The 20,484-nt window shown below is 39.3% G+C and overlaps 1 protein-coding gene across 1 annotated transcript; it reads right to left on the bottom strand.

The window, feature by feature from the left end:
- Positions 1-269: 269 nt before the first annotated feature.
- Positions 270-18,192, bottom strand: LOC149668619 (uncharacterized). The gene is made up of 6 exons (XM_089840846.1): positions 17,890-18,192; positions 17,039-17,120; positions 16,767-16,975; positions 16,472-16,673; positions 6,506-9,380; positions 270-381 (listed from the first exon to the last, which is right to left on the bottom strand). Exons 1-6 carry the CDS (start codon positions 18,190-18,192, stop codon positions 270-272), a joined length of 3,783 nt encoding a protein of 1,260 aa, XP_089696972.1.
- Between the last annotated feature and the right edge of the window lie 2,292 nt (positions 18,193-20,484).

Here is a 20,484-nt window from a genome sequence, read left to right as displayed (position 1 = left end):
TCATATACTGAAACCGAATTAATTGCGGAGAACCCTTATAGGTTGCACTGAAACTCAAATGTAGTGTTGGGTTCATGTAGTTATGCAACATAGAACACACTGACGGCTCTTAGTGTAAAGTGTAAAATGCGAGTAGACAGACCTTCACTGTACAATAGATCCCGTTGATGCGGTTCATTGGCGTGCAACTGTCATCACTACCTAGACAATAGGTTGCTTTAGTTTGATGCAATTGTTGTAGATTTGCCAGTATTTGTGTGGAGAGAGTTCTAGTACGTTGTCTTGTCAAAGCTTGTTGTTCTATATATATAATATTTGGGAAAGGCCAAAGTGTGGTTTCCGGTGCAGTACATCATGAAATTGTTCATGATCATTAACAAACTTAGTCAAGATTGTTAGAGATGCATAAAAAGTGGTCTCGCTAGTTCGGCACACCGTCTAAAACCAACCATTGTGATGGCTGTTGATAAGTTTTGACGCAAACGAGTTCTTTGAATGTTCTCAAAATCATTCTCTTCAAGCAAGCTAGGGTAAAAGGAAGAAGCAACTGTGACGCTCTACCGCACTGTGAGCCAAGTCTTATTCTCTAATTAGTGACGCGCAATACGGAATTAATAAGACTCCGGAGTTCTTAATTAATGATCCCGAATATAATCAGTTGAGATGCTAAAACGTTTAGGTGTTGCTCCAGTGCCGTGTTTGTGCACTCTGAGATCCAAAACGCCTACAGCGGTGGGGCTAAAAAGCGAGATGGAAGGCAGAGTTTTACCCCGCATCTTAGACTCGCCGAAAGGGTGTATTGCCTATCGCGCTTTGTAAAACGCAGAGTTGTCGAGGGGCCATTAATAAATCACGTCACGCGCTAGGGGTACTAGAAACTTGTATACCCCATATCATGTAACCCAAGAATAATTAGTCCATACCGATGATAGCTTTTGGGTCTATTAAGCGCCCTAGTCTTATTGTTTTGAGTCATATTTAATAAATTTTAATGTGGGCAAATTTCTCCAATATAACCCATTAAAACATCACGTGTCCCCGTGACCAATTTTTCCAGGATAACTGTTGTGTTAACTCTTTTGTTATTTAATAATTTAAAGGTTCAAAGCGGAATAGTACTGTTGTTTTAAATTGATAAAATAACATCAAAACCATTAACAAAACTTACAAAAATTATTACGTTAATTTATACAGTGTTTCAAAAAGGGTAGTTGGGTCGAGAAACTGTGTGTGTGAACTATATGATCGATTCTTGAGTAGAAAATGCTCTATGACATTTTGACTGTTTTCGAGTTATGAAATGAGTGTTTTACGGATAACCCCTAAAATTTAAGCAAAAAATGAAAGACTGCTAATTAATTGATTATAATAAATTTTGGTGGCGCGACATAAAAATAAAATCTACCATAAAGAAAAATACTGGCGTGCACTTAGAAGAAATGTTCAAAGAACCGCGCGCCAATGTTTTGGTAATTTCAATTTAAAGGGAGGGTGATAAGGAAACATTTTATATTTCAACGTGCGAGAAATAGGATTTTCAACCACGTGGTAGGCACAAAGCCACATTGCCATCCACATAGTGAAAAAAGTTTTAGTTTAGCACATCGGTCAAACTTCTAGACGTTAAAAAAGCCTTATTACGATTACATTATTAATCTTCCTTAATTTTACAATCGAAGTTTTTCCGACAAAAGATTTTTGTTTTCTGACTAGTTTGAGGGTGGTGAATACGAATATCTACTTTATTTTCCATTTAAGAAAGTGGTTTTTTCTTTAATTTTAGGCGTCATCCGTTAAACACTAATTTCGTAACTCGAAAACGGTGGCACGGACGGCAAAATGTCTTAGAACATTTTCGACTCAAAATCGCCCATAGTTCCCATAGTTTCTCGATCGGATCCAACTACCCTTTTTGAAACAACCTGTATAATTTACAATGTATCCAAAGTTGCCGTGCGTAACTGTTGTAAATTAGAGATAATACCGGTTGTTTTTATCTATATCCAGATTCTATTTTCTATACTTGTGTTTTTTATGCATCGCGGTCATTCTTGTAATCTTTATTTTTTATCGCGATGCCTTAACTATATAACCGGATAACATTCCGATAACGTTTGTCAGTTCACATTTGATCAGTTCCCAGTTCCCAGTTCCCAGTTCCCAGTTATCTGTTCTCAGATATCAGTGGTTAGTAGCGTTCCCGGAAATTAACTTAAATCTTTTAATGAACTTAATAAAGAGTTTATAACCAGTTAAACCCAGAGTCGTTCTTGCGTCAAACAACAACAGGTTATGGGCCCAGCACGCTTCCACTGCGCAAAGGTTTAGAAGTCATACGAAGTTCAACGCCGGGAAGATTATCCTTTAAGGTGCGGAGTCTGAAGAAGAATGGCCAGAAATCACCTGGGACGAATCGAGACGTTAACGAAAGATAATTATGATACCTGGAAAATGCAAGTGGAAGCCCTGCTTCAAAAGAACGACCTCTGGGAGTACGTAGATGGAACTTCAACGAGGCCAACTCCGGTACGGGGAACGGAAGGCAACGCCCAGGCGGTCGCTACCTGGGACAGTAATGATCGGAAGGCAAGAGCGGACCTAATCTTGTCGATCAGTCCGTCGGAGTTAAAGCAAGTGAAGAATTGCATCACCACACGGGAACTATGGCAGAAGCTTGAATCCATCTACCAGTCCAGTGGACCTGCCCGGAAAGCCACACTGCTGAAGAAACTGACCCTCAAGAAAATGGAGGGAGAAGATGTCCGGGATCACGTCCGAGAATTCTTCGATGCAGTAGACAAGTTGGCTGACATGGGAGTAGCTGTAAACGACGACCTACTGGCCATTATGTTGTTATACAGTCTACCGGAATCGTACGAGAACTTACGGTGCGCAATAGAGTCCAGGGATACGTTACCTGATCCAGAAGCCTTAAAAATAAAGATCCTGGAGGAATCGGACGCCAAGCAATCTAAAGAAGACGAAGCCGTGCAGAATGCGATGATGGGCAGTAGGGGTAGAGGAAGAGGTTCACGTGGACGAGGAAGCACGACCTTCAAGTACAAGTGTCATGGATGCAGGAAACCCGGCCACAAGGTAGCCGATTGCCCCGACAGAAACCATGGTTCAGGCATAAGAACCAAAAAGAAAGAAAACGCCCATCATGTACTGGCAGAAAATTTGGCCGAGGAAGAATTCGCATTGCACCTGAAGGCTTATCACGATTCCTGGTGCCTGGACAGCGGAGCCACCTCGCATATGACTTCCAGCAGAGATAGCTTCAATGATTACGAAGAGATCACGAAATCTTTAAACCTGGCCACTGCAGAGTCAACGAAGATACGAGGTGTTGGCGAAGTAAAAGTACACGCAACGAATGGCAGCGACAATCGAATTCTTCGCCTGGAACGAGCCCTTCATGTCCCAGATTTAAGAACAAATCTCCTATCCATTGCCAAGATGACAGACAAAGGACATGAGGTCACATTCAAGAAGTCGCAGGCCTGGATTAAGACGGCAACCGGGGAAGTGATTGCAGTTGCTGACAGAGTTGGAGACCTTTATTTCCTGAGAAAGGCTGAAGAAACGGTCCATGCAGTGCAATCGGAAATAAAGCCTAGAAGCAACCTGGAAAACTGGCATTTCCTACTCGGTCACTTGAACGAGAGAAGTTTAAAGGAAATGGCCCGGAAGAATTTGGCTACGGGACTCAACATTGAAAAAGATGGGAGCCTGGGAATCTGCCAAATCTGTATCAAAGGAAAGCAATCGAAGGAGCCGTTCCCGAAAACCGAAGATAGCCGAACCCCGCATGTCCTGGAAATAGTACACTCTGACGTATGCGGGCCGATGAGAGTAACGTCGATGAGCGGAGCCAAGTACATCGTCGTTTTCACTGATGATTATTCCCGGTGGAGTGAAGTCAGTTTTTTAAAACACAAGAGCGAAGTGTTGAAAGCCTTCAAAGAACTCAAGCATCGAGCTGAAGTGGAAACCGGGAGAAAAATCAAGACCTTGCAGTCCGACAACGGAACCGAATACTGCAACAATGAATTCGACAGATTCCTGATAGACTCTGGGATAAAAAGAAGACTCACCGTACCATACACCCCGGAACAGAATGGCATTGCTGAAAGAAAGAACAGAACACTCCTGGATATGGCCCGATGTATGATGATACAAGCGAAACTTCCACCATCATTCTGGGCAGAAGCGATGGCCACGGCTAATTACATTCGAAACCGTTGTCCTTCCCAGAGCATAAATGGAGAAGTACCATTTACCAGATGGACCGGAAAGAAGCCATCCCTGCAACATTTGAAGATTTTCGGCGACAAAGCTTTGCTGTTGGACGAAGATAAAAGGAAGGGGAAGTTTGCAGCCAGGAGCAAAGAATGCGTTTTCATCGGCTATTCTCAAGTCTCGAAGGCCTATCGACTCTGGGTTCCGTCTGAGAAGCAAATTTACCGAAGTCGAAATGTCAAGTTCCTGGGAGAATTTAATAAACAAGGCGGATATGATGATCTCGTCACTCCAGAAGTCAACCTGAAATACGGAAGCAAAGCTAAAGGCGAAATCGAAGTCCCGGCCACTACTCACGCTGCAAAACCGTCAGGCAGAGAAGAATTCAAAGAAGTCAAAAAGGAGTTCAAAGATGAAATCCCGGAAGAATCTAATTCCCAGGAAAACGACGACGTCTTTGAAGAACCGTCAGAAACCCTCGTTCTGAAGAAAGGTCCCGGAAGACCGAAGAAAATAAGAACTGGAGTACCCGGACGACCGAAAAAATCGTTCAACATGATTCCGAGCGTCTCTGAAGAGGCTACTGACGAGCAAGAAACCCTGTCCGATGAGACAGCAAACCTAGCCATCTTGTCAGAACCTTTGTCCATGAAGCAAGCCCTGGCCTCTCCGTACGCAAACGACTGGAGGAAAGCAGTAAGGGAAGAGTTCGTTTCGCTTATCAAGTGCGAAACCTGGGACATCGTTGATTGTCCGGAAAACCAAAAGGTCCTTGGAAATCGTCTCGTCTTCCGAACGAAATACTTACCCAGCGGAGAAGTAGAGAAAAGGAAAGCCAGGCTCGTAGCGAAAGGTTTTGCCCAGAGACCAGGGATCGACTACCAAGAGACGTTCGCACCCGTCATTAGATCCAGCTCCATAAGACTGCTTATGGCCCTTGCTGTGGAAATCGGTTTTGAAGTCCACCAAATGGATGTCGTCACGGCCTATCTTAATGGCGAACTCGAGGAGGAAATATATATGGTCGTCCCGGAAGGATTAACAGAATCCCTCGAAGAAATCGTCAAGTCAACCCGGTTCGACAAGTCGATCATTGCCAGAGCAAAGAAATGGACCGGGGACCTGGAAGAAGAGGGACATAAAGTCTGTCGCATCAAGAAATCCCTCTACGGCCTAAAACAATCGAGCCGCCAATGGTACAAGAAGTTACATCAAAGACTTTTGGAGATTGGAATGACACCATTGAAGAGCGACCCCTGCTTATACGTTTTAAGAGTCGGGGAAGATGTTATGATAATTGGAGTCTACGTTGACGATCTGATCCTTGCAAGCAACAACCCGGATTGGATGACTGATGTAAAGCTTGAACTTGGGAGAAAATTCGATATGAAGGACCTGGGGCCAATCCATCACTGTCTTGGAATGGAATTTCACCAAGATCTAAAACAAAATACCATCCGGATTTCCCAAGCGAAATATGCAGAAACGGTTCTGAAACGTTTCAACATGCAAGACTCCAAAGCAATAGCGACTCCAATGGATGCCAAGAACAAGTTGCAAAATTCAGAACACCAAGCAGCAGAAGACATCAGTCGAATTCCGTATCAATCTCTGGTCGGCTCTCTCATGTACCTGGTAGTGTCATCACGACCGGATATGGCGTATTCAGTCAGCGCATTGAGCCAGTTCAATACAAGTTATGACGAAACTCATTGGATTGCCGGGAAAAGAGTTCTGAGATACCTGAAGGGAACTCTTCATCATGGGTTGCTCTATCGGAAGACCGGATTGCCAATCCAGGGTTTCGTTGATGCAGACTATGGAGGCTGTCCGAAAGATAGGACGTCATATACTGGATATGTCTTCAAACTAGCCGGCGCTGCAGTATCTTGGGAAGCCCGGAAACAGCGAACTGTTGCCTTGTCCAGTACAGAAGATAATAATAATAATAATAATAATAATAAATTTATTTCCCATTTGAACATGGTGGCAGCCAAGTAAAGGAGAAACTCCCAATACGAGCTTGGCTACCAGTACAAAAACAAAAGACAAACAGATTATATTAAGTTATAAATTGAATTAAACAGTAATCAATGAAATTAGATCATTCGTCGCGTGAAACAAATATACATATATATATACAGGTAAAAAGAAATAATTTTGCAAACATAGATATAATAGATTATAGATATAATCAACAATTAGAAACCTAACTGATAAAACAACTATAATTTAAAAATTTAAAGGGGTAGATCTAAAATACCGCAAGAGCTCATCTTTAAAACTGGAAACCGACACAGACGTCTTAACACTCTCCGGCATACTATTCCACAGACGAGCTACACGGTAAAAAAAAGAGTTGTGCAAGGCGTCACATCGTGCACCCATAATCATAAAGGTCAAGACTTCATGCCGTTCATTAATTGTCATATAATTTAGCAACGGTAAATTGTACGCACAATTGATAGTTCTATAAAGGAATAGTAAACTCGAAATATCTCTAAGTTGATACATAGGTAGCAACTGCAAAGTGTTAAGACGGTCTGAGTAAGAAACCCTAGTCCTAGTATTGTACATTGGAATATCATAGTAACTCTGGCCAACTATAAAAGATGTAAAATGTCTTAAAACTCTTTCAATACATGCAATGTCCTTTTTCAAATACGGCGCCCAAACCTCGCATGCGTACTGCAAGACTGGCGTGACTAAAGCTTTGAAAGCTATAATAGACGCCTTGGATTTACCAAAAGTTCTCATAATTAGTCCTGAGAGACGGCGAGATTTGGCGCAAATGGTGTTTATATGATAGTTAAACTTCAAGTCACTAGAAATGAACACGCCTAAGATTTTAGTGACTTGTACACGAGCTAAGATGTCATTACTTATTTTATAGTCATAACTAAATGGATTTTTGCGCCTGCTTATTACCATATAAGAACATTTCTGAGCATTTAGACGTAGGTGATTGACAGTACCCCATTCAATTATTGCATCTACATCCTTCTGTAATTCTAAGGCTTGTGGTAAATCATTCACAGGACGGGATAAATACGAATCATCCGCATATTGCCACATCACTGTCCCCGAGCTAATTTTCGCCGAAAGGTCATAAACATATAAATTAAAGAGTAAGGGTCCCAGCACGGAGCCTTGAGGAACACCAGACGTGACTGGTAGGTAACCAGAGGGCTGTCCCTGAAACAAGACTCTTTGCTTGCGACCAGAAAGAAAATTTGATAACCAGCGCAAAATGTCTCCCCTTATACCAATGCTGCTAAGCTTGCATATAAGAGGCCCATGAGGTACTGAATCGAAAGCCTTTCGCCAATCAAAAACAACGACATGAATGTCTGAGGGGCGTCGTTGATCAAGTATTGTGGCCCAGTCGTGAAAAGCCTGAACTAATTGAGTCACGCAACTAAACCCCGAACGAAAGCCAAATTGACTGTCTGGTAGAATGTTTGATACCGCACAAAAAGATTTAATATGATTAGATATTAGGATTTCCATTATCTTACAAAATATAGAAGTTAACGATATGGGTCTATAATTTGACATATCAGATCTGTCCGAACCTCCCTTAAATAGTGGTAACACGTTAGCTTTTTTCCAGTCTGAGGGTAACTGACCGCAACGGAGGGAATAGTTAAAAAATTCCGCAAGTGGTACAGATACCGAAGCACTACAGAGTTTTAAAATTTGTAGCGTGGTCCCATCTGGACCCGCAGCATTTGACTTTAAATTTTTAATGGCTCGGACCACTTCCGAAGGGGAAAAGATAATTTCATTTTCGTTTATGGTATTATACATAGGATCATCAGCACTAGGGCAAAGGGTAGAAGGAGCAAAACACGATTGAAAATATTCATTAAACTTGGTAGCTATTTCCGATGGGCTGTTTATGGGGACATTGTCAATATTCAAGAATTTCGGGACCGGAAGTTTGGTTTTACTTCCAACAAATCTCCAAAACTCTTTAGGTTTAGTTGGAATATTAGCAGTCAAATTATCGATGTACTTCCGATATTGTTTCCTCACAAGTTCTCTCACCTTATTGCAAACTCGCCTAAATTTGGTTCTATTGGCATCAGAAGGATTAGCTTTAAATTTCCTAAATAAAGATCTCTTAATATGCGACAAGTGAATAATTGCACCAGATATCCAAGGTTTTGTCACACATTTGCGTTTTACAAGAGCTACTGGAACAGAGTCCTTAAGACAAGCCATAAATATAGCTGACCAATTCAGCCAGATATCGTCAACATTACAGTCTAGGGCATAGCAAAGATCCCAGGGTGCAATGGAAATTAGTTCGTTAAGTTTTGCCGTGTCCGCGTCCTTTAATTTAAAAATTTCTCTGGGCGTAAAGTTGTCCTTGGCAACTTCGCAAGTTAATTCACCAAAAACCGCGTCATGATCACAACCGGGCAAGTTATCAATAACCTCAACCCGATTGATGAACCTTCTATTGTTTATGAAAACAAGGTCTAAAGTATTGTTAGCTCTAGTTTTATCACTAATGACTTGAGACATGCCAAAGCTCGAGACGCATTCAAATAAGTCAAGTGCAGCTGGACAATCCGGAGTAGGTTTTATATAACCAAGAGAGGGTAAATTAAAGTCCCCCATCAGAATGAATATGTCATGATTGTGTATAACCTCAGAGATGCTGTTGAGGGCAGCACATAGCGCAACTACGTACTCTTGTTTAACTGGCGGTGGAACATACGCACAACCAATTAATATTGACCTTGTGTTACACTTGGCCGAGGCTAGCACTAATTCAACTTGGACCCCTGATGATGTTGTCAGTAAATCCGAGTTAATTGTTTGTCCAATAGGATGAAATTTCTCGTGTATTGCAAGCATAACACCACCTCCACGCTTATATACACGGTCTTGGCGAAAGACAACATAATGGTTGCTAAATAACTCCGAATTTGTCACATTCGCATCCGACCAGGTCTCCGTAAGCGCAAAAATATCCGGACTAAGGTTTTCCGATACCAACTCTATATCGCGTAGCTTATTTTTTACACTCCGAACGTTTGATAAGAAAAACGATAGAAAATGCGATTTTTTAAAACGAGATTTGATAAAACGTTTGTCTCTAGTCCTAAAGCCATTGACTGGCAACTCTTGAGTAAGATTAAAATCATTAATAAAAAATGAATCGTTCAACTGTGGGAGACCACAATTCAAACAAGTAAAGCATTGTTGCAGTTGGAATTTCGCAAAATTACGTTCTGAATATACGCACTTTGAATGAAAATAATTGCAGCACGAGGAGCACATAGTTCTTTTCTGATTCCACCGAATGATTTTTGAACAAGACTTACAAGTACTACGTTTTCCCGACATAGTTTTTAACACGGCTATATCAGCGCGAGGCTTAAGCATACACGGCGCGAGGCTTAACAACCAATACTAAAAATCCTGAGACTGGAGCACTAAAAAAATGCGACTGCTCTCGATGAAATCAAAAGAAGAAAGCAGAATATATGGCAATGTCCGACGCAACCAAAGAAGCCATATATCTCAAGGGACTTCTCAACGAACTTGGAGTATCAGTTCAGGCGATCGAGCTGTACAACGACAACCAGGGTGCCCAGAAACTCGTTCAGGATCCTGTTTTCCATGCCAGAACGAAGAACATTGATTTCCGGCACCACTTCATTCGAGACACCTACGACCAGGGACATATAGCCTTGCGGTATCTACCAACAGAGGAAATGCCGGCTGACATCTGTACAAAGAGCCTGTTCCGTCCGAAGCACCTCTTCTGCGTCAAAGCCCTTGGACTGGAAATAATTAAATGACCACCCCCTGGATAGAAGATTGAAACCACCGATATTAAGAGGGACTGTTGTAAATTAGAGATAATACCGGTTGTTTTTTATCTATATCCAGATTCTATTTTCTATACTTGTGTTTTTTATGCATCGCGGTCATTCTTGTAATCTTTATTTTTTATCGCGATGCCTTAACTATATAACCGGATAACATTCCGATAACGTTTGTCAGTTCACAGTTGATCACTTCCCAGTTATCTGTTCTCAGATATCAGTGGTTAGTAGCGTTCCCGGAAATTAACTTAAATCTTTTAATTAACTTAATAAAGAGTTTATAACCAGTTAAACCCAGAGTCGTTCTTGCGTCAAACAACAACAGTAACTAACATGTTTTGATTTCAACAATTTAAATCACGTGATCTTCAAAGAAAAGCGTTATTTCCGAGGCTATCTCTGTTTTTCTTCATTTTAGCCTTAGGTATCTGCTAGTTTCCACTGAGCCAAGTAGGTACTCTGCAGGTATTAAGTATTTTCCTCCTGAATCATTCAAGGAAAATCTACTACCCTATGAAAATTTAAACTAGCCAAAGAATAATTCATTAGTTGGACCCATATTTCATGTTCTTAACAAAGGTGCCAGGCGATCGGTCCTTCCCGTTTCTAAAGGTGTTTTGACATTTTTAGCTACATCGTACCGTATGACTTTCGTGACGTTTTTGTATTTTTGACCAAAATTTTTAATATAATGGATTTTTAGTATCGGCACGATGTCAGCCCTTTGAGTAAAACCAAGGATTAGAGGTATCCTAACTTTGTACGTACTGACATTTCAAGGTGAAATTGCCCAGTGTATAAATAGACCTAGGTAGAATGTTTCGGGTCAACCACAACTAGTTTCAAACCATGTCCATCGACGAAAACCGAGACGAAGGAAACTTATGCAAGGATATGGAAAACCTGGCAATGGAAAATTCAAAGTTAAATGTCTTCTTTCAATATCATATCAACGGCGAAATATTTTGTTTTCAATCGAACAGAGTTTAGACCGGTCAGCTATAAAAATAGTAGTTTTTCGTTTTTGACTAAATGTGAATAACTAATTCCTTTTTTACACTGTACAATAACAGTCTTAGTTTCAAAGAAGAAAATAGACTAGTATCGTGAAATTCATTTATTTCTTTAATGTTAGCATTGGTCGTGAGACTTGTGGTGACCGCCTAGTAAATGAGAAAGTTTTGAGCATGAAGTTATCGTCTTATTACGACTAGAAGTTAAATATGACTTAATAGTATACCATAGTACACTAAGTTTAGATTGACTGAAGAGGAACATAATACATAATACATAATATTAACTTGGAATAAATACAAAATAGTTATAAGATAGGAACAAAGGTTGAGAAGACAGTGTCATAAAATTTTTAGAGCAGTCTGGGGTAAAGTGTGATTAGATAAACATTCATTAATTCTATCATCAATGAATGTTGTTTTATGCAATTAAAGTCAGAAGAGAACCAGGAAACGACAGTTGCGGGATATGTTGTCCCCGAGATTGACCCGGTGATCATACTGGATATTAAAGGCCAAGTTAAAACACGCGAATCACAGTTACATCACAAATTGTGCCGCAGATTGAAAAACTGGGCGGAAGGAAAACAAAGTTTAGACGTAAGGGTTGTTTTCTTCTTTTATTATCTTTAATTTTTTTATTTACCTGTGTGTTGTAGTTATTTTTATATACAATAAATATATACAATTAATAACGTTATTAATATCATTACCGTCATTAACGTTATTTATATCATTACCGTTATTAACGTTATTTATATCATTAATAGTAATAAATAAACATTGAATTGAATTCTTAATATTAATAAATTTTATTTTATTTTATTTTCATTTAACCAGGCCTTGCCAAATAAGCAAGAGGGCGAAAAAACACTCGAAACCTTTCTAGCCGGAGAAATAGATGGCATCCTCCAAATAATCGAATCCGTTGAAGCAATGAGGAGAGAAAACATCATTAACAACATAAACTTGGAGGATGCTGCCACTGAGGCCCTACGAAACGTAACCTGGCAGAAATCCAGTTTACTTTTTGGGCCTCTGTGGATGTCTACTCTCCGGCTATTGGACGATCGAAAATATTTGAATTCCATAAAAAAAGGGCCACAAGCTCCAAGAGGACGGTGGGGGGAGGGGCCGAGGAAGGGGCCGAAGGAGCCATTTCGGGTTTGCCTCATACTGAGATAAAAACATGTTTTTCTCAATGAATAAAATATAAAAAAGTTGAAGTGTCTTAGTGTATTATCAGATCCTACATTTTCATAATGGCCTATAAAATATTATTATATTTACACGCATAATCTATTAAATTTACCTTACACATTTATAATAAATCTAAATATAATAAGATTCCTTCCAGTTCAACTTATAGGTACCAATAACATTTCACACCCAACGAAATTGCTGTATATTCAAGGGCAATAAAGATTAAGTAAAATTCAAATGTTGTAGGCCCCATATATTTGAGAATAACTCGCAATTAACTTTTATTTGCGTTTAACCATCGCAATCTTAAATGTATATGTACCAACTCAGATTGAATTCCATCCAAAATTAAATTAGGCCTAAATGAAAGCGTTTTGGTAAAACAGTGTATTGTAGGCACCCAGGTTATGTAAAATCCAAAAATTGTAGGCATCCAGGTTATGTTAATTCAAAAGCTGGTTATAGGCATCCAGGTTATGTTAATTCAAAAGCTGGTTGTAGGCACCCAGGTAATGTAAAATGCAAAAGTTGTAGGCACCCAGGTCATGTAAAATTCAAATGTTGTAGGCACCCAGGTCATGTAAAATTCAAATGTTGTAGGCCCCATATATTTGAGAATAACTCGCAATTAACTTTAGAGAGTATGCAGCCAGTATGAGCTACAAAGATGGCGGCCACTGTTAAGGCGGGGGAGCCTAGTTTCTACGTTTTCTCTCTTTTTTGGGGAGGAATACCTGTCAATCTTTGATTGATTTTGTATGCTTAAAGGATTTTTGGTAGGAGTAAATTTATAAAGACCATAATATAATGTAAAAAGTTATTTTCTTTAAAAGTTCTAATATTAAAGATAAGTTCTCAATTTGTAGGCTTATAAATGAAGACCATAATGTAAAGTGAAAAAAATGAAGACCATAATATAAAGTGAAAAGTTATTTATTTTCTTTAAAAGTATAGGTTTTAATATTAAAGATACATTTTCAATTTTCATATTAAAATGTATTTGATTAATTCTAAAATAATTTCGTCTATCTTCGTAAGGAAGAAGATAAATTTTAATATTATTTTTAAATCTTACGCAAGGCATCAAGTCGTTCTTTGATATACAAAGCGTTAAGTTGTTTTCTAGCGTAGAGTTCTAGGACTAGTCTTTCGAGATCTTTAGTTTTAACTTTAAAGGTATGATAAAGTTCTTCAGTGTTTTCCATGGGTTTTTCGGGTGTTTTTTCCTCGGTCTTGATTTCGTTATTTATATTTTTGGTGTATGTTTCTGTTTCATCAAAACTGAAGGGTATATTTTTTGTTTGCCCACCTCTAATAAAGTTGCATTTGGGGAAATGTTTTAAATGTTCTTCGTAAGGATTATCATCGGGTTTCCATGCTAATAATATTCCATCGCATTCGAAGCACTGTACTAGATCGTCGGTATGTAATGAATAAAATCCCGCTCTGCTTAAAGTTTTTATATAGTTTCCATCTTGAGGCCAGGAGTAAAAAGTACGATATCTCTGCAGCTCCGAGTTCATGATGAGGAATGAAAATGATTATGGGAATATCCAACTTATACATCTGCCAAACATTTCCCCCCCCCTTTTCTTTACCTCCCCTCTCACATTCCAAGCATTACCCCCCCCCCCACATTCCTTAATATATGAAATAAAAGAACACACTATTAAAAAAAAGGTGACACATTTATTTTTTAAAGATGCAAAAGAAATTACAAAGAGTATTTTTTAACAAAAGGATTAAGTTATTCTTTACGGGCGCGTTTCAACATGTTTGTAACAATGATGTCATTTTTCAAACCATCTCGTCCAAACTGCTTCATGAATGATTTGTGGCTCTTTCTTTTTGTTCTTTGTATTATATAAGCAATACAGTATAGTCCGCATGTCGAACCTGACAAGTTTTGTAGTCTTCTTTTGTTAAACGACCATTTTCTAGAATTTCTTTTAACAAATTCTTTAATCGAGGGGAGAAAGTTCCCTAAAGCCAATGAGTCAAAATAATAACCACGTCTCTTGCCATCAAAGTAGACGCTGACCCAGTGAGATCCGTCATTATAGTGATTGTCTAAATTTATTATAATGGACGAAGGAAACTTGTCAATTTCTTTGGGTAATAAATCACTTGGATAAACCCCCATGAAATGCGGCGTGAATCTTAGAAATCGTGTTATCTGTTCGGCATTCATTATATCTCTTAACAAACGATTGACACGTTTCTATTTTTATCTATTTGTAACAAAGCCTGGAATTCGGATAGTACGATGCAGCTTAGTGTAGTGGGCGTGGGTTTTTCAAAACCCAATTCTAATCTTAACTGTCCCTGCTTCGTAGGACTCCAATGATCGGAATGACTCGCGCTACCGTCAGGTGTCAGGTCTAAACAGTATATGGCGTAACCCGAGGCAAAGTCATCCATAGAGATATTGTTCCCCTTGTCGTTGTAGTGACTGTTTGACCCCGAAAATAAAGTGTAGTAGCTTCGGACAAATTGCTTTTTACTGTAGTGGGGTTTTAAGGCTTTCGAGGGGTATTGTTCAGAATTGATGAATGCTGCTAGATGATTGACATTCCAATGTCCAAAGTCAAAGGGGTTACTATCCAACGTTCCATTGTAAGAGGTGTGTTTTACAATAGCGATTGTAACCCGTGAAGGCTGGGTACCTAGATAGATGTTTCCGATTGATGTGTTTAAGATATTTGGCGCAGTTGTGAATATTTTAGTTTCCGTTCTAATGTAACTATATTGGGCGGCTTTAATGCTTAAAGCTTGTTCGTGAGCAAATAGAATTTTAGGAGCTAATTGAAGCTTTAAGACGTATAATACGGCTTCAACGATTACGGGTTTATAACCGTTACCTGACGCGTTAAGTTTACCCATAAGACAAAAACTAGCTTTGCTTCTATGTTATTTTAATTTCATAGAAACGCCGTTTATCAGGTATCGGGGGATATTGAACATATCTACGTAAAGGCTGGAATACATTTCAATTTCCTCGGATAATGCTGCGAGTTTCTGGCGTTTAACAAAACCCATATTTTCTGTAAGCGAATCCATGCTTCCGCCTGTATCCTTGTAAAACAAGGAGGCACCCAAATGGGATTCTTTAGCCGCCGGACCGTATGACGTCAGGGCCGAGAGCAAAGCAGTGTACGCGTAGTTACTAGCAGCTGGTGTTGTTGCGCAATCGCCCAACTCCAAATCGACACGCTCAAATTGACTATGCTGAAAATTATTTACGGGTCCAACTGCGTCAGTAGCTGTTAAAGCAGTTCCATCTTCATTTACAATTTTAGTTCTGGTGTACAGCATTGTTAAGGCGGTATCCACGTATTCGCTACCGCTAGACGTTACTTCAAATTCAATAGGTTGGTCGCCTTTCAAAGATGTCAAAGGTTGATAAGGAACCCATTTGGAATTTTCGATGGCTGTTTGAAGGGGAGGGGGAGCGAAAATATCGAAACCCGTGCTGCAAGCTTCAGTCATTTTTTAGGGAGAGAAAATATCACGAACCGTTTTGAATGAAAGTTTACGTTTATCTGATTTAAATTTGTTTGTGTTGTTTTGTTTTATAGATTTCTTTCTCTTTGGTGTTTTTTTCTTTTTAGCTAGTCTTTTCTTTGCAACCCCTCTACCGTATTGTTGTTGCACATCATCCAAAGTTTCGGTGAACCTTCTTTTAGCCGAAGTTTTCAGATCTTTTCCAGAGGCGACGTCGCTTATGATATTTGAAGATGTGCCCAGAAACTGTTTACCAAGGAACTTTGCCCCTTTAATTAAGAAAGGTGATACGTATCTACCGAAAGATTTCAAGAAAGACCCTATTCCGTGTCCATTTTGTCCGTGTCCGTGTTGTCCTTGTTTCCCGACGTAAAAACTCAGACCACCACCTGACTGCGCTTGTTGGGTATAATAATCCGTGTAAACACATCTTTTGTTATCTAACGCGTTGGACTTGCGCATCTTAAATGAACTTTACAGTGCAACAGTCCAAACTGAAATAAAGCCGGTTCACCCATGTGGTCCTTTATATGGATGCCAACCTCGCTAATATAATGTTTTGACAGAGGGACGTAATGGGGTGAGACAAACGTAAGACACACGGTATCCCCGTGTTTCTTGTCTTCGATGGGTATAATACGTAAGAGGGGGCGTGGGTGTTACCGACAATTTGTCCTTCAACCAGATCGCAATAAATATATAATTGAGATGGTACGTGGTAGTTTAACCTGGCTGGTCTATCGCTCAACCCTTGTATATTGAGAGGGTTTCTATACCCCAAAATTGCAGCTAATGATTCGTGTGTTTTGAAGATAATTTTCGTATCTTCAGTGGCATTGGTTTTTAGTTTTACATGCCCCGTCGTCTCGTTAATATGAAATAAAGAAGCGGTTTTTTCGCATACTTTGGAAGTATTGATAGTTTCCACAATGTGGTTAAGTGATTTGTAATGGCCGGCCGGTATATTATGTAGATGGTAGCTTTCGTAGCTGGTCAGTTTCCCATCTTTTCGTTCAACAAGGTCGGTTACGTCGCATTCCTTGGGGTTTTTAAATTTATTAGAGCTACTTTCTTCGACTAAATCTTCAAGTGTTTTTCTCTTGCTCGCCTTCCTCTTACTCGTTTTGTATATAACATTGTAGAAACTGCTTGTATATATTACTTCTACTAAAGAAATTTCCCATTGTCCTTGTAAATTAATAGGATCGGGTAGTTTAGTGATGTAACTACCCATAGTGTTATTAGGGTAGACATCCATACTAGCGTCGCTGGGTAGAGTTAAATAGAATTCAGATTTTCTCGACATTGTCGGCTGTTACCCACGAGTTCTGCGATTTAGGTAGACCGATAAACGATACAAAATATTCTAATTTCCCTTTACGTTTACGTTTCTTGAGTATAGTGTCTATCTTAAACAGTTTGGGTTCCACTGTTCGAATGAGCTGATCAGAGTAAAACAACCCTGTTATATGCTTGCTGTCCAAATCTTTCAAACGATATAATACGGGTTTTCTGAAGTTCAAAATAGAGGAAATGACAAATACTTCCGTTGAAAAATTTGGCTCATAACCTTTAGAAAATGCTGGTTTAAGTTTGCTTATTCTTACGTAATCTCCGACACGAAATTTTACATCTTTTTTAGTAGGCTTAGTACTCATTTCCGGTTTGTAAATGTTTTTGTACACTTCCAGAACGTTAGAGGGCGAAACATTGTCGGGTGTCATTTTTATTACGGAATGATAAGAGGCATTGTAGCCTTTAACTATGTCTGTCAAATGATCTATATATCTATGAGAATTGAAATGAGTCAACATTTTGAATATTCGATGTTTCAAAGTTTTAATTAAACGTTCTACAAATGGACAGTGGAATTTTTCTGACGTCATAGAGCCATATTTGATTTTATTTTTCTTAAGAAGTTTTTGCGTCTGTGAATTAATAAATTCTTTACCTAAATCAGACCAGATGGCTTTAGGTTTGCTTTGTTCGATGATAACCTCGAGAGCTTTCGTAGCCTCGGTCGCGTGTTTTCTTTTCATGGGTACTAAAAAAGCTTTTCGGGAGAAGCAGTCGACGCCCACCATCAGGTATCTGTAGTCGTCATTGTATTTAGCGATTGAACCCAGATCAGCCAGATCTACTTCGACTCTATCCGAGATGTTAAAGACGGGGATTTTACGCCTTTTGAATTTATGTATAGCTGTTTTATGCAGTGTGTAAACGTCAGTGGTTTCTAGAAAGGCTTTGACTTCGTTTCTCGAAATACCTTGAGATTTGACAGCCTTGTACAATGGGTTTAAACCAGTGAACCCTGACCGGTGTTTGGTGTTGAGATAAGTATTCTTTAAAGTTTCTACTTTTTGGAGCTTCGATAAACCTCCCATAATGTATTCTTGGCTTTAAAAGGTTGTTTCTTCGAAATTAAAGGGCTCGTTTTATTGTCAAATGTTAATCTCTTCTTCGCTTTTATATACGTTCGGGGTCGAAGCCGATTTTTCAGCGGTACAGAACTGGGCGATGCCTTGGTTGAGGGGGGCGGTGCTAATGGAGACGTTGATTTGCTTTTTGGCGCTAGAAAGTTTAGCACAAAGGGTTGAAATTCTGTCCACCCCGTCGGTGGAGTACCTACGAGTGAAGGGGCTACTCCGTACTTATTGAAGAAGGTAGGTTGTATAGTAAAATAAACTAGCTGAACTATATCTGAATCTGGGATCTTAAGGCCGTTCACGAAGAGAACCCCCGAGTCATCCCAACGTATACTAGGAGCGTTACTTGCTAAGTGGTCGAATATTTTCTTCGCCGCTCCTCTATATTTCAGGGGAAACATATTAATCCAGCTGTCTTGTTTATTCGATGGGCGGGGCTTGGAGATGTTCAGGTAGCGCTTCATCGCCTCTTCATAAAAAACCCATTTGGTTCTTTCATCTAAAGATTGATTTGAGATAATCGTACTCATCTCCTTATCCAACTCCGATAACACTGTATTGTTTTTTGAAATCTCATTATTTGATGTTATTAATTGATTTGATGGACTATGACTTTGTTCAGGTTGTTGTTGCTCCAAGGGTACTAATGTCATTTTATTAGCGTAAACTAGTGTTTTATTCATTTTGAGAATAAACCGCCTAAAAGACTCGAAATTATTGGAAAAAGGACACTAAAGAAACCGCTTCCTGTTTGTTTAGATAATATGGTCCTTTTGGCTTTCCAATGAGTATTTTTGCAAGCAATTTTACGAATATGTTTCTTGTGCTTACAGAATTTATTATATACGTCGGGTTTCAGATTGACAGCTCCTTGTAAGGCGTTATGACAACACTCGCTGATTGAATCAATAATTTCTCGATTAGAGTTTTTAAGAATAGCTAATCTTTGAGGTTTTTTTAATTGCCCCAAAGCGGCTATTAAATTGATGTTTTTAGCGGCTAAACTTTTCTTTTTAATACCCTATGTTTTCTTGACCTTTCTCGGTGGTGGCATCGTAAAGAATGATTAAATTATAGTAATCTCGTTTAATTATATCGTTTTCTTCTTGGGAGTATAGATGACTATATGTTCTCCCGGTAAAATATTTGTTCTAAACCTTAAATCGGAATGACATTTCTGGGTTAAATCGCAAAGTAAATACCCGTAAGGTTTTTCTGTCGCATCCAGATAACATTCTACAATAAATTTAGAGTTGTTGGGAGCCAATTGTTTAGAGAGAGCCACTAATTGCATAAGATCTCTCACAGTTTTCATAAGAATCATGTAATGCGCGTTTAAAGAGGCTGTTCTCAAGTTTTTTTCAAATATGTTTTGTAAAAGGGTGATGACGAATAATTTCCTATGGTGAGATTGCTTAGTAAATATTTCAGATAAAATATTATTTTTATTTTCTAACATGAGATCGTCTAAGATGATTAATATTGTTTTAGAGCCATCGTATATAGTAACGTCGGGTAAACCTTGACGCATAATTACACCCATTTCTTTCAATTCATCGTAGCAAGGCTGATATATACTATAATGCCAAACAACTAAATCAACTTTAGGTTCAAACATTTTGTCCTTATTTTCAATTATTCGTTTGCATAAAACTGTTTTACCTGATCCCGAAGGACCGAAAATAATCAAATTTCCAGGTGTAGTGAATGGTATCATAGCTAATACTCGAATGAAACTTATTTGTAACTATCATTCGTACTTAAACGTATTAATACACGAACGCGCGCGCACACCCCAGGGTCGCGAACCCCAAACGCGGGGGTAGGGGTGGGGGGCCCAAACGACACGTGGGGGGAGGGGGAAGCGCGGCGCGGGTAGGCCACCGAGAACGCGTAGAAATAATTTTGAAAAGTAGGGCCATCATGCTGCCTTTCACTATAGGGGCGAAGTTTTTAACATGGACTGTCACTATTTGAGATGGTAAATACGGTTAAACTAAAGACCCTCGTACGGTCAATCGAAGAAACGCTGAAGGGGTTTCTCTAAATGTCACCCAAAGAAAAGAAAAGACGTCCGAGAAACTATAGTCCAATGGCAAGGTTTCGTATAATTTTGCCCGCGAAAATTTTCTACCCTTGTACGTACTAAATACCTCGAAGTCATTTGTTTGCTCTCGAACACGCCTTGACCCTAGTAAAAAGTATAAAATGAAGAGGTTGAGACCTCAAAGTTATCATTCTCTCTGAACC

The sequence above is a fragment of the Phalangium opilio genome, unplaced genomic scaffold, assembly GCF_054372755.1.
Source record: "Phalangium opilio isolate 3A_F unplaced genomic scaffold, DU_Popi_V2 ptg000055l_1, whole genome shotgun sequence".
Taxonomy (NCBI): Eukaryota; Metazoa; Arthropoda; class Arachnida; order Opiliones; family Phalangiidae; genus Phalangium; species Phalangium opilio.
The sequence above is the reverse complement of the archived record's forward strand: the minus strand, read 5'-3'. Positions and strand labels throughout refer to the sequence as shown.

What these genes read in the sequence shown, in the direction of transcription:
- LOC149668619 (XM_089840846.1), bottom strand. Translation starts at nt 18,192, where the DNA reads ATGGGAGGTTTATCGAAGCTCCAAAAAGTAGAAACTTTAAAGAATACT. An exon ending in ACGACTACAGATACCTGATG is followed by an intron (nt 17,121 to 17,889) that starts GTGGGCGTCGAC and finishes CGTGGGTAACAG; the next exon opens with CCGACAATGTCGAGAAAATC. An exon ending in CTACCCTAATAACACTATGG is followed by an intron (nt 16,976 to 17,038) that starts GTAGTTACATCA and finishes AAATTTCTTTAG; the next exon opens with TAGAAGTAATATATACAAGC.